Source organism: Neodiprion pinetum, chromosome 1 (genome assembly GCF_021155775.2).
Source record: "Neodiprion pinetum isolate iyNeoPine1 chromosome 1, iyNeoPine1.2, whole genome shotgun sequence".
Classification (NCBI taxonomy): domain Eukaryota; kingdom Metazoa; phylum Arthropoda; class Insecta; order Hymenoptera; family Diprionidae; genus Neodiprion; species Neodiprion pinetum.
The window spans coordinates 19,955,801-19,969,681 of record NC_060232.1 but is presented as its reverse complement, the minus strand read 5'-3'; the positions used below and the strand labels follow the sequence as shown (position 1 = coordinate 19,969,681).

General features: G+C 41.0%; 3 protein-coding genes across 5 annotated transcripts in view; all 3 read right to left on the bottom strand.

Moving 5' to 3' along the window:
- The window catches only part of LOC124218731 (Na[+]-dependent inorganic phosphate cotransporter), an 80,537-nt gene that overhangs the window by 56,986 nt on the left and 9,670 nt on the right, over positions 1-13,881 (bottom strand). The window contains exon 1 of one of the 3 annotated variants that reach the window (XM_069137459.1): positions 12,021-12,209. The exons of the other annotated variants lie outside the window; for them this stretch is intronic. The gene's annotated coding sequence lies outside the window, so the exon portion shown is untranslated. Of the gene's footprint in view, positions 1-12,020; positions 12,210-13,881 lie in introns of those variants that run through there. 3 annotated transcript variants of the gene reach the window in all.
- On the bottom strand, positions 6,812-10,277 carry LOC124224767 (uncharacterized). The gene is made up of 4 exons (XM_069138155.1): positions 10,034-10,277; positions 9,409-9,847; positions 8,949-9,253; positions 6,812-8,889 (listed from the first exon to the last, which is right to left on the bottom strand). Exons 1-4 carry the CDS (start codon positions 10,275-10,277, stop codon positions 6,812-6,814), a joined length of 3,066 nt encoding a protein of 1,021 aa, XP_068994256.1.
- LOC138191402 (uncharacterized) lies at positions 11,074-11,595 on the bottom strand. Its single transcript, XM_069138150.1, has one exon. It carries the CDS (start codon positions 11,593-11,595, stop codon positions 11,074-11,076), a length of 522 nt encoding a protein of 173 aa, XP_068994251.1.

Here is a 13,881-nt window from a genome sequence, read left to right as displayed (position 1 = left end):
TCCAGTAACAGTGGTATACCATCGGCAAGGATCAGGAAAACGATATTTCTACACACATAGCGAAGCTCAAAGATCTTGCCCAGCGTCTCAGCGTACTTGGAGAACCTCTCTCCGATAGCATGGTCATGACAAAAGTTCTCATGACGTTGCCTCTGGCGTACTCTCATTTCACAACGGCTTGGGAGTCTACAAGTGTGGATCAACGCACCTTGTCAAATTTGATAGCTCGATTGACGATGGAAGAAATATCAATCGGGGCCAGTGATACGTAAGGAAACAGCGCTTTCTCAACAAAAACTATGTATAATAAAGGAAAAAACTCGAGTAAGAGTAATTCAAAGAGTCCAGGCAAATGTTTCAAATGTGGTGAAATGGGACACTGGAAACGAGACTGTGATAAAACAACGGAGAAGAAGTACCCAAGCAACGACAAGAACAATTCTCAGCGAGGCACAGCCTTCGTGAGAGAAATTATTGCAGTGACAGCGGTATCCACGCCAAAGTGTTCGACGGAGTGGTATCTCGACTCAGGCGCAAGCCAGCACATGTCGCCCAAGGAAGGAATGGTTTGACAAGTACGAGGAGTTTTCAAAACCACTTCCGGTGAGAGTTGGTAATGGGGACATAATCCTTGCGACAGGTAAAGGGGAAATCGATTTTTTGGCTGACGACGGAGCAAGATGGGTGAGAAACAATCTCTCGGGGGTGCTATTTGTACCAAAGTTACAATATAAGTTGTTTACACTTTCTTCAGCACTAGATAAAGGACTAATTATGATATCTGACTATCACACTTGTCAACTACAAAAAAAGGACAGTGTGGTTGCAGTGGGAGACAGAAAAGGGAACCTGTATAAAATGAGGTTTAAAGTTTGTACTCCAGAGCTTGAGAAAGAAAAATTCGAGGAGGCAAATATTCACATCGGAGAGGATGAGATTTTGAGGTTATGACACGAGAGACTAGCGCACCAAAACGTAGCACACGTCACCAAAATATTAAGGAGTTGGGGAATCTCAGTCAAGGCGGAAAAAGATTGGTTTTGTGAGGCATGTATGCTCGGAAAAATGTGTCGCAAACCATTCCCAAGAAGCCAAACTCAGTCAACGTCAATGGGAGAACTAATTCATGCAGATTTGTGCGGTCCCATGGAACATCCCTCGATTGACAAGTCAAGGTATTTTTTGTTAATTAAAGACGATTACTCGCACTATCGAAGTATCTACTTCCTAAATTCTAAGTCAGAAGTCACGGAGTGCTTTAAAGATTTCTTACGGAAAATCGAAAACGAAGTCGGCGTCAATGTCAAAACATTGAGAACTGACAACGGTCTCGAGTTCGTTAACAGAGAAATGGAAGAGGTTACAAGACTGAAGGGAATTAAACACAAGAAATCAGTTCCATATTGTCCCGAACAAAATGGCTCTATCGAAGGAGATAACAGGACGGTGGTTGACGCTGCGAGGACCATGCTGCATGCCAAGGATCTCAGCCTCAATTTGTGGGCGGAGGCAACTGCCACAGCAGTCTATGTACTTAACCGCACTGGTACAAGCAGTGTAGCCAGGAAGACACCATACGAGTTGTGGTTTGGCAAACAGCCAAACTGTGGGAACTTTAAGATTTTTGGAACGAAGATTTTCACCCATATTCCAAAACAAAAACGAAAAAAATGGAGCGTCAAAGCGAGAGAAGGGGTATTTGTCGGCTATGACGATCTGACAAAGGAATACCGAGTGTAGTCTCAGTCGGAAAACAAAGTTCAGATACACCGAGACGTGTCTTTTCTGCCCGAGAATTTCCAAGGATCATCATTAAAGGAAGAAGAAGAAGCCGAAGTCAACATCCGTCCGGAGAAACACTGGGAAGACGAAGAGAACAATCTCGAGGATAATATCGAAAACGATCTCGAGAATAACATCGAAAACGATCCCGAGAACAATGTTGAGAACGATCTCGAGGAAGAGCGCCCACATGAGCCAACGCGCCAACTACGCAACCGAGAAAACCTACAGAGACCAGCAAGATACAATCAATACATTGTAGATTTTGCTGAAATTTTTTCCACAGAAGGCCAGGGCCCGTTGACGTACGAGAAAGCTGTTGACTATAATGAAGCTGAGCTGTGGAAACAAGCCATGTGGGACAAAATGAATTCTCTTGCCGGAAATAAGACATGGAAGCTGGTGAGACCGCCGGAGGATGGACCAATACTGCAAAACAGATGGGTTTTTCAGAAAAAAACCGACGCTTGATGGTTCAGGTACAAGGTACAAAACGCGTCTGGTGGTTCAGGGTTTCAGTCAAAGGCCAGGCATTGATTTTGAGGAGACGTTTAGCCCTGTTGCAAAATATGCGTCCATCAGAGCTGTTCTGTCGTTAGCTGCGGCATCAGGGATGTTTCTCGTCCAGTTCGACATAAAAACAGCTTTCCTCAATGGGAATCTTGGCGAGAATATTTTCATGCACCAACCAAAAGGATTCTGTGATAGAACGGGACGTTTCTGTAAGCTCGAGAAAGCTCTATACGCTTAAGCAGTCCGCGATGTGCTGGAACAAGAAGTTTGCCCAGAGCTTGATGAGGATTAATCTAAGGCCTACTCAAGCCGATCCGTGTATCTTTACGGATGAGAAAAGCGACGAAAAATTCATGCTTGCTATCTATATCGACGATGGGTTAATAGCGACGACGTGCAAGAAAAAAGCGGAGAAACTGCTGAATCATCTCAAAAAAGAGCTGGAGATAAAGGTCACACCACTAAATTTGTAACTTGGGATGGAAATACAACGCATGCCAGATGGGTCGCTGTTCGCTCACCAGAGCAAATATATTCGGAAGATATTGTAGCGCTTTCGAACTGAGGACGCACACGCGGTCGCCATTCTGGCTAACCAACATCAGGATCTTACAATTAGTCTGCAAAATGCCGACAGCGATGAGAAAGCGGTACAGGCACCGTACAGGAAGGCTGTCGGAAGTCTGTTGTACTTGGCAACAGTTACGAGGCCGGATATTGCATTCGCTGTACATGCTGTGAGCCAGTACTGTGAATCACCGAAGAAAATCCATTGGAATGCGGTCAAGCGTATCCTCAAATATTTAAAGGGGACGAGTGACCATGGAATTGTTTTTCCGAGGTTTCAAGAAAAAATGAGACTTTTAGCTTACAGCGACGCGGATTTTGCGGGGGATAAAGTCACAAGAAAATCGACGAGTGGTTTTCTTATTAAAATTGGTAGAGTCCTGGTAGTTTGGGGGTCGATTAAACAAGCATCGGTGTCGATCTCGACAACAGAGTCAGAATATATAGCCGAAAATAAAACGGTCAGAGAGTTAATTTGGGTAAAGAGACTGTTCAGCGGTCTAGTCAAAGATGATGTGTTAGAAAAACCGATCATGCTAATCGACAACCAAAGCGCAATAAAACTCGTCAAAAACCCGGAATTTCACCGCAAGACAAAGCATATTGAAGTGCGGTACCATTTCATTAGAAACGCGTACGAAGAAAAGATCTTCGAATTAGATTATATAAATACAAACGATCAGGTCGCCGATAATTTTACAAAGCCTCTAAACAGAAACCGGTTCGAACACTTGCGTGCTCAGCTGGGGTAATTGCAAAAGAAGAAGCAATGTCAACCCAAAGTGGAAGTGTGAAGTAAATACTGCTTTTCAAATGTCGCGGTTGGGTCGACATGGGCTCTAAACATATCACGGAGTCCATGACGCCACATCCGCACGATATATTATATTTCTGTTGTTTTTTTTCCGCTTTGTGATATATTGTCACATGGCAGCCACGTTATTCTCTATATCAAAACACGTTTCTCTGAATCTGTATTCATCGTCCCTTTTGTAATGTTACACTAATAAAAATAACCAAATTTCAAAACAGTTGCGGCGTGTGAGGTGCCGACGTCTCGAGCACGATTCCTCGATCCGCCAGGTACTCACTCAGCCTTGCGTTTTTGTATTCCCCCCCATTGTCCGCACGCACTCTTTTTATACGACGGTTAAACTTGTTGTACACTAGTGCTAGGTAATTTTTAAACTTCTCAAACACATCGCTTTTGTGTCGAATGAAATATACGTGAAAATAGTTTGAGGCTACGTCTATGAAGGACACAAAGTAGTTCGCTTTTCCGAGTGATTCTACTTGAAAAGGAGCACACACATCTGTGTGCACAAATTCACCCGGTTTTACACTTTTTCTCCCGATTGTTTCTTCAAACAACAGTCTACGCGATTTTCCAAATTGGCACGGCTCACAAAAAAATTTTTTTCTATTCGAAAATTTTACACCATGAACTAGACCACCCTTCACCATATCACACAGTGCTTGGCTTCCCATGTGTCCTAGACGTTCATGTCAAACTCGTAAATTCACCGTTGACACATTCACTTAGTCTGTTATTTCACGCTTCCGGGATATTCGAAAAAACATACGGTATAGGTTGTTATTTTGTCATACACCTACCGCCATCAATTTTTCATCTTTATAGATCATAATACTGGAGTCCTTGAAAACTACCTCGTACCCCTCCTGTGTACACGTTCCCACCGAGAACAGATTCTTCCGAAGACTCGGCACAAAAAGTACGTTTTTGTTGACGTGAAACTTTTAGGTCAAAAATAATTTATTTGACGACGATTTTTGTTCGTGCACGAGGCATAGCGCATCCCACATTTGTTTTGCCGTATCACACGTCAAAAGCGATTTAAGTTACGATGTCTCGATCGTGGTTGAGATTAACACCATTGCCTTCGCGTTGTTTTTGTGCCACGCGGCAATCACTGCCGGCTCAGCTACTACCGGTAGCCTTCTGGTGCCATTTACCACTGCACTCACACCCGACGCGACAAAAAGCGCTTTTAACTGGAATTTCCAACTTCGAAAATTAGTTCCATCGAATTTTGGAATGTTTCTCACATTTATTTCGTCCAACATTTTCTCTCAATACACACGAACCGTTTCACTTCCAGCAAGACACGTGCTTGCTATAGACGAAAAGCCGCCACGCGGTCTACCGTATCTCACGGAGAGAGAACGCGTTTTTTTTTCCTAATCCCTTTTATTCAGTACTTCTACGTTATGCATCTGGGCCCATAACTTGTTAAATTTGCTCAGTGCTGTAGGAGGATTCAATATTCGGGAATAATAGAGACGCACACGTATTTATCAGTGGAAAATACAGTAATATAATATTCGTTTATTCTTTGACTGCTCTGAACAACGTTCTTCTTGAGACTAACGAGTAGACGGGAGATCACACATCTCTCGGCTACTCTCACGCTTCTATCGTGACATTAGTTCGCACATATTTCGCCCAATCATGAGTGCGCTCGCGTAAAGGCGCACTTCTTTAAATAAGTTTGACAACCTTTATTCAACACTATTCGCACTCGATTATACTTTCATTCGACGTTTCGGCAGGACCCCGCCTACCATCATCAGGTTTCTTTAACGCAAAATGAATTTACACGATTTTACATGAGAACTATATGGTGTTTACCTTTCAACTAATGTACAAAAATGCCAATATTTAATCTTATTATTGAACTACTGTGTGAAATTAAAATATTCCAAACTTACATATATCGACATTCCTTAGCACTTGTGATGTTTGTCACTTTATTTTTTGAAATAATTATTATAAAATGACTCAATATCAATCGAGTAAAACCCGAAAACTTATTGATGTAAATGTCGAAATAAAAATTGAGCATCCGTCAGTAGTTTTTGTTTATGTTGTTAATATCAATTTTGATGTTTCACAATTGGGTATCATGCTTTGTTCAGTTGTAATAGGTTTGATGACTTTATCTTACATTATCCGTATCCGGCTTCCTTCAAGTTCAAAAAGTTTTTTTTTACTTTTTTAATTTTGTTGTTGTACAACGGGTTGTACATAACTTAGATACCTGCCGTTTGGGCTTGACTCAAATTCAGTATGTGCAGCGATATTTGTTAATACAGTATTGTTTGTTTTGCTATATATGCTAGTATAATATTGCATACAATCATTTTAGGAAAAAATATTTTTACAACAACCCAAGTATGTTTATAATATGTCTTAAAACTACTTATGTAATGTAATGTAATGTAACATTTATTTATTGGCCGTAGAACAAAGTCCTCTAACGGCCATAAGGCATACAATTATGTAATTATTATTATTTATACAGAGTGGGTACACAGTCTTTGTTAATTATATCAATAATATACAGACATTCATGTATACCGATATAAAAATAGAAGAAAAAAAATTTTTTAAATTAAAAAAAAATGAAATGAAATAAAATAATAATAAACAAGGAATCGTATAAGATTTCAGGTAATATTAATTGTATGGTCTCTCAGTATCAGATTGCTTAACACAGCAAAATAAAAAATAAGAATTTAATTATGAATATGGAAACAATTATAATATCGATCACTAGGATTGAATAGATTTATCTCACAGCACTGTATTTCGTCAAGGCACTGCTAATCGTAGTTTGTTTGCTCCATCGCGTGAAGGTAACGGAAACATCGCGTCCTAAATTCCTCCAGTGTTGTTGCTGTCGTAATGTCCGGCGGTAACGAATTCCAGAGATCAGTGCCAGTAATTATGAATGAGTTTTTGAACATAGTTGTCCTTGGAATTGGCGCAATTAGCATATCGGTTCTGTTATTATCTCTGTGCCTGGCTACATTATGATTAAGTCTGATGTGCTTTCCTAGCAGGGCATTTTTGTTGAGTACAAGGATGCCGTAGAAGAGACAGCCTATTAAATATAGGCGACGATTTTCCGGTGAGAGCCATCCGAGATTAACGCGGGCCATTGATGTGCTCGCCAAGTCGTTTTCGCAGTACGAATCTGGCACAGTTGTACAGCGCAACACACAACTTCTTCTCCAGGTTAAGGTTTAGATTTGTAAGAGCTGTTGCACAGTAGTCAAATATTGGGAGTACCAGACTGACGACCAGCTGTCGCTTCAATGACACCCCGACCTCATTTACGGATTGGCGAAGACGGTATAGTGTTCTTGACGCTGAGTTGCATACTCTTGTGACCTGATAAGTCCATGAGAGCCTCGGGTCGAGCATGACTCCTAGATACTTGAAGTTGTCAACGTATTCTATTTCTTCCTCGCCCAGTACAAGTTTTGGTAGCTGATCGACATTTATGGAATTAATGTTAAAGGCGCTGCCGAAGATAATCGCTTTTGTTTTTATGGCATTCATTTTGAGTCTATTTTCCTTGCACCACTCCATAATTGCCGCAAGATCTTTGTTAATCTTGGTTACACTTTCTTCCAGTTCGCTTAATTTACAGGTGAGATAAATAACACTATCATTAGCGTAGAAAAGATGATTGCAGTAGCGCAGACACGTGGGAAGGTCGTTGATGAAGAGTGAGAATAGCAGTGGTGCTAATACGCTGCCTTGTGGGACTCCCGTCCAGCACTCTTGCCACGAAGATATATTTTGTCCATTTCTCACCGCGTGTTTTCGTCCTGCGAGGTAAGAATATAGCCATCGAATGACCTCCGTTGAGAAGCCTAGTATGCGCAGCTTGGTCAACAGCAGTTTGTGATTTACCGAGTCGAATGCTTTTGCAAAATCCAGGAACACAGCTATGGTCATCATCTGTTCGTCTATTGCAGCACGTACATCATCTGAAAATCTTAGGACAGCTGTCTGTGTGCCCATACCGGGCCTGAAGCCAGTTTGATAAGGATCAAGAATATCATGGTCATCAACATATTTAAGCATTTGATCAAAGACAATGCGTTCACAGATTTCCGACATGCCGCATAGGATAGATATTGGCCGCAGGTCCGACAGCGACTCTGGGCTTCGGATTTTCGGTATTGGCGTGATTAGAGACGATCGCCATTGAGTCGGGTAGCAGCAAGTGTCCAGGGAGTTATTTATTAGCTCCGTAATAAGCGGGGCAATCAGATTCTTCAGCATTTTCAGTGCTTGCGCATATAGTCCATCAATCCTAGTCGCTCTGGAGGTGCCAGCTGCAAGATGTTTCATGACGTCATCGATATTGGCATGGGTAAAATGAAAATTTTCGTTGGCCTGCACTCGGCTCAAACTAGTCAATAGGCCGTCGAGCGGTGGAAGCTTCCTGCCTGCAATTATTGTTGCATAGTAATTGTTTAATGCCTCGATATTAAAGTTCAGCGCCCCTCGCGACTTTGTTGAAGCCACCGTGAGACCAAGTCTGTCCATTTCATCCCAAAACTGCCTTGTGTGACCTGAGTGATTGAAAACTGATTGTAGATAGTTTGCCTGCTCTTTTTTCCATAAAGACTGTGCTTGTCTGCGTATTTGAATGTAAGACTCCCATGCTTCACAGCGGCCATTTCTTTTGAATCGTCTGTAGCATTTGTCTCTCTCTTTACGTTTCTCACTCAATTCCTGTGTTAACCAAGGGGTTGGGCAATGCTTTGCTACAAACTCTTGAACTGGAACACATTGGTTGATGATTTCCTGAACCAGGCCATTCAGCTTGTCTAGGTGCTGGTCTAGTGATTGCTGAGTACCGTTAGTACCATCCAGCTCATGTTTTCTTCTATTGATCAGTTCTGTGGCTGCATCAGAGTCAATCTCATTCCATGATAGGCATTTAATGATCCGTCTTGCCGGTTTTGGGTGTTTGTATCTGAGGCAGATGTAGATAAGGTCGTGAGATGATAGGAAAGGTTGACCTGATTGACCCCAGGCGTAAAGTTTAGCTAGGTGACTGACTGCGCATACATCAATCCAAGTGCTCGCTTGTGCTGAATGATTGGTTAGCTGTAATGGTACAATACTCAGTCCGGACGTATCAAAGAGGTCTCTCAGTCTTACTGCTTTATCATTTGTTGTTTGAAAATCTGCATTAAAGTCCCCTAAAACACATTAAATTTGTAGTTAACTATTCTAGGTGCAATATCATCTGCGAACAGACACATGTATCCCGCTTTCGGTGGTCTGTAGACAACAGCAACCATGATCTTGTATTGTGACGGGCCCCAGATTTCTGCTATCAAATATTCTGGAATGATTACCTGCCCATCTCCAGCGGATGAGCTTAGTAGACGGAAGTTGAGTTCTTTCTTGATATACATCGCCACGCCGCCTCCTCCCTTATTGTGCCGATCAACCCTCAGAATGGTATATCTTGGCAGTTCGACTTGTTGGTCCCCAGTAGCGTCATTGAGCCAGATTTCGACAACTCCAGTCACGTGGTAAGGATTAGTGCGGAAAAATTCTCTGAATTCATCGAGATGAGCCATTAAAGATTATGCATTTAGGGAGCAGATATTAAGTACCGAGAGTTCAGTTTTGCTGGTGATAATCGACGTTATGAGAGACCCGAATAATTAGCGTGAGATATCCTGCAGGTCCGTAGACGGCAGGATTCTCACTGCTTGCGAGTGTTGAGTTCCTTAGGAAGACAGCGCCATCTAAGCTGATCTCTAAGCTGATGCAGCTGGGCTGACTGACGATGGTTGACATAGATTTTGCTTTCTGGGAAAGAAGGGTTAACATGTTTAGCAGTTAGGTTCTTCTTCTCTTTTTTGGCATTGATCACTTTCCTGCAGCAGTCATTGTTCTTCATCATGAGGACGATTGAGCGCGATGCCGCTGAGTTTCCATTTTCACTTAGCCCTCGAGCTCTTGACTTTTTGCCCATTCTGTATGCATTGACAATTTCACTGTTATCCGATTGTATACCTAGTGCTTTAATAAGGGTGCCAGCCAATTCTTTAAGGTTTTCACCGTCTGCTTCAGGAAGCCCGTTGACGATTAGCTGGTTTGATACCTGGTTGCAGGCGGCACATAGTAATACAGCTTCGTTAGCCGCTGAAAGTAAGGATTTTGCCCCAGTTGTTTTTGTCTAAACAATGCTAAGCCGGCGGTCAAGGTCGTTAGCTAGACTTGCTACTGTTTCAACTCGTTCGGCAGTATCTTGTTGGGCAGACCTAAGTGACCCAATGTCTTCCCGAAGCGATGCTAACTCATTTACAATCTTATCCACTTTGGATTCACACGTCTTCAGTCCATCCAGTTTACTATTGATGGATTCTAGTAAACTCTGAACCAAGCTGTCAGTGATAGAGCACGCTGGGCACTGAAAACGTAGCTGTTGGATAGCCTCAAAGTCACTGTCAGCATTTAATCTAATGCTGACACATTCTGTATCAAAGCTGTGTTTACAAACAGCTCCAGTAGAGAGTCCCTCCGTGGCCCGAACAATGTATTCGGAACAGAGCGCGCACGTGACTTGAGGCATATTTGGCACTTTGCTCACCGACTAACCTCAAAATTCCACAGCCCGAGAATAATAATTTGTTTGAATAAAAATTCTGATGGGAGTATTAAGTCACAACAATTTTATCGTTACACTCAACTAATAAATTTTTCGGAACTGAATGAGCACACGTACGATTTTATGCGTAGCTTAATTCGTCCGTATTTGGTAAATAAACGTAAGCGATTGAAAACACGTATACTCTGTGATAAGATAACGGGAATATTGATATAATATTGATAATTTTATATAAATTAAACTTTGAGCTCGAATAACTTTTGAACCAGTAGACTTGGCAAAAAATCGTAAGAGACCTTTTTTATAGAGCGTCGAATTTCCTACAAAAATATGTACTTCTCATTCTTGTAGGTCAATTCGTTACCAACGTGAACAATTTAAAAGAACAACACACATCTTTTACATGTTATTTCCATAAGAAACTTTGGCGGCAAAGCGGAATATCTTAGAGTTAATATTAAGAGCTGAAATTTTTAGAGGTTTTTTATTTTTATTGATTTAGAAGCGTTTGAGCCCCCGGGAGCATACAAATTCGAAAACACCCCTGTTGAGGGACACCCTAATGTACATAGTATAGATACAGACGAATGAAAGATAGAAACAGGTAACATACAAAAAATAAGAGGCGCCACATTAAGCGTACGCAAGCACCAAACTACGAGCCTTGGATGTAAAAGAACTTCACGAATCATTGAATAGGTCTAGCCACTAACGGCTAGCATTACCTAAAAGGCTTAGTCTAGCGACAATCACCCTGTCTCTAAAGTCGCCAGAGCACAGGAACAGCAAATAGAGAGTTATTAAGCCTCAGACCAAGCAAGGGAACTCTAAGCTGGAATTGAGGTAGAAGGTCAACACAAGCTATGTAGCCATTCCAGAACTTGAACAGGAAGAGAAGGTCATTCAATGACCGCATGGAACGCAGGCTACACACCCTCATGCTGGAAGCAATGATTTGGTAGTCATGCTCTATTGGCTTCAAAGGTTCACCTTCTTTAAAAGCCAAAAGCCTGAAAAATTTGAGCTGCATCATCTCTAAAGAACGACAGATGCAGTCGGTGTAAGGAGACCAGATCGGGGAAGCATACATAAAAACAGGGCTCACCAGGCCATTGTACAAGTTCAGCGCAGTTTGCAGTGAGTTGAAGTCCTTACAAGATCGCATTACAAATCCGTGTGACTTCATGGCTTTATGAATAGTCTCAGCAACATGAGGAGTAAAAGGAAGTTTAGAGTCTAAGATCACTCCTAAATCTTTAATCTCATCCACTTGACTAAGCATATGGTGGTGTTACGCCCCGACGTACCGCCTTGGCGTACCTTTTTCAAAATTCCATTTCATTTCATTTCTTTAATTTCTTCAATGCACAGATATCATTTCATCAAAATCTCATATTCTAATAACGGCGAGTTCCACCCCTCCTGGCAAAAGTCACGTAGAGACCAACGATGATCCCTAGTATAAGGTTCAACTTTATTCTATTTAACTGGTACCAAGAACTGAGATAGGAGACTGCTGAATTAGCATCAGTAGCGCTCAGCCTGGAAATATCCCTCTTTTTAAGTTAAAACTATAATCAATAACTAAGATAAACCACTACCTTTAGAACCACCAAATTAAAATAGATTACTTATTGGAATGTATGAATGAATGTGTGAACATTGCATGTAAATATCTTTTGTTCATATCTTCAATGTGTCACCGACGAGATTGAGAATCGTCGGAACACCGTCGAAGAGCGAGAAGTAACGCTGACCACGTGGATTTGGGCGCCAGGAGGACGCCCTCGCACCTCATTGGCTAATTACCGTTGTAACTAGTTACAACTGCAGCTCCTTGGACCCTCGGGCCCAAGAAGCCGCGTCTTTCGTCTGTCAAGTCGCGAAGTGCGTGGACGTAAACCCGGATTAGCCCTTCTCGAGCAAGAGTAGCGTTTGGAAAATCTTAGTTGTGACCGACCTAAAATCTCGCGCTAATTCGTTAAATTCGAGCATTCAGTTATTCTGTTAATTGCAAAAGACTCACTATCTTCTACATTTCCATCTTTTCTGTTCTTTACTAAATCTCGTCATTTCGTGAATAGACATTTTTATGATATTCCATTTTCCTTAGTTAAAATTGAGTTCGGCCCTGATTCAAGCGAATCAGGTAATCTTAAGTAATAATAATAATAATTACACTATCATTTTTAATAAATAATCGTTCCAATCAATTTTAACTTATCATCAAAATCACAAACAGACACTTTCAAACTTTCGATAACAAGATATCATTCTAAATTCACAAAGACTAAGTGACCAACGTTCAACATCATTTGATTCATCAACTCTTCCAAATTTGAGGTGAGGCCCCTGGTCCAGCATTCTACCGACGCAGACCGACACGATCCGACGGCTCTCAATCTCGTCGACCGATTCACCAAAAAGCTAAGTCAATCCGAGTGTTAATCTTCGAAATTAGACGAATTCTTGTTCACCTTGATAATCAAAACTACTTCGGTAAATTCACAAAAACCAAGCATAGAATTTGTGGCTAGCTTCACTACCCCCAATTAAATTCCACTTATTGTTTCCAAGAATTAAATAAGACTAAACGATTAAATATATATATTAAATATATATATATTATATTAAACGATTTAAGATAATCTAAAAAGAGAGATACAATGCAATTATCACGACCAGCTAGTTATAACCATCGTTCAGAGTAGATGTTCCTGGTACCAAATAATATTATCTTCTAGAATAGTATAACACGCGATTTTTTATTCAATTTGAAACCTTTATAAATTGTTATTTTTGGCTCATATATATAATTATCACCATCGATTGTTACCAGATATTTCAATAACTAAATTGAACCAGAATATACTTCATCTTTTACCAGTTAAATCTTTTTAAACATTTATTTTGAGCGACCTTCTTCCCATTTTCTTTATTATAAAATAGCCTCAACTATTTAAACAAACCTCACAGACCTGTACAGGTCTATGGCAACACGATCCTACAAATTACCGGCTTACCGAAAGGTAAGTCTTTTCTTAGTTTTAATTATTATTCATTGTCGTTACGTGGGAGCTAGATTATTCAATTAATCATCAACTACCACCGCTCAGTACACCCTCACCCCCACGTAACAGTGGTTAATCGAATAATTAGAAGAGACCAGACTTCGGGATCTTTAGAAGGAGATATATTGACACTTCTTATAGTTTAACTTAAAGGGGGAGGTCCAGTTAGAATTTTGAAAAAATCGATTTTTTCCCATTTTCTAAAAGTACAATATTTCAAGAGTATTTTCCGACAAATTACAAGCAAATCGGATCGTTATTCGCCGAGGTATACCGGGACAATCTCTTGAAACTATACATATAACGCGCATGCGCCAAATAATTTAATCTCATTGGTCGGGGAGATCGCGCCGCGGTGATGTTTTCATCTGCTGAGCAAGGCGCCAACGTACACAAAATGAAACAAAAGCTGTAATTCTCTCGCGCGTAAAGCCGTGGATTGAGGTTATGCTGCTGTTTATTTTTACGTAGCGTGAATTGTCTAAGAAGAATAGTAT

What these genes read in the sequence shown, in the direction of transcription:
- LOC124224767 (XM_069138155.1), bottom strand. Translation starts at nt 10,277, where the DNA reads ATGCCTCAAGTCACGTGCGCGCTCTGTTCCGAATACATTGTTCGGGCC. An exon ending in ACTGGATGGACTGAAGACGT is followed by an intron (nt 9,848 to 10,033) that starts GTGAATCCAAAG and finishes CCTTACTTTCAG; the next exon opens with CGGCTAACGAAGCTGTATTA. An exon ending in GAACTCAACACTCGCAAGCA is followed by an intron (nt 9,254 to 9,408) that starts GTGAGAATCCTG and finishes CGATGAATTCAG; the next exon opens with AGAATTTTTCCGCACTAATC.
- LOC138191402 (XM_069138150.1), bottom strand. Translation starts at nt 11,595, where the DNA reads ATGCTTAGTCAAGTGGATGAGATTAAAGATTTAGGAGTGATCTTAGAC.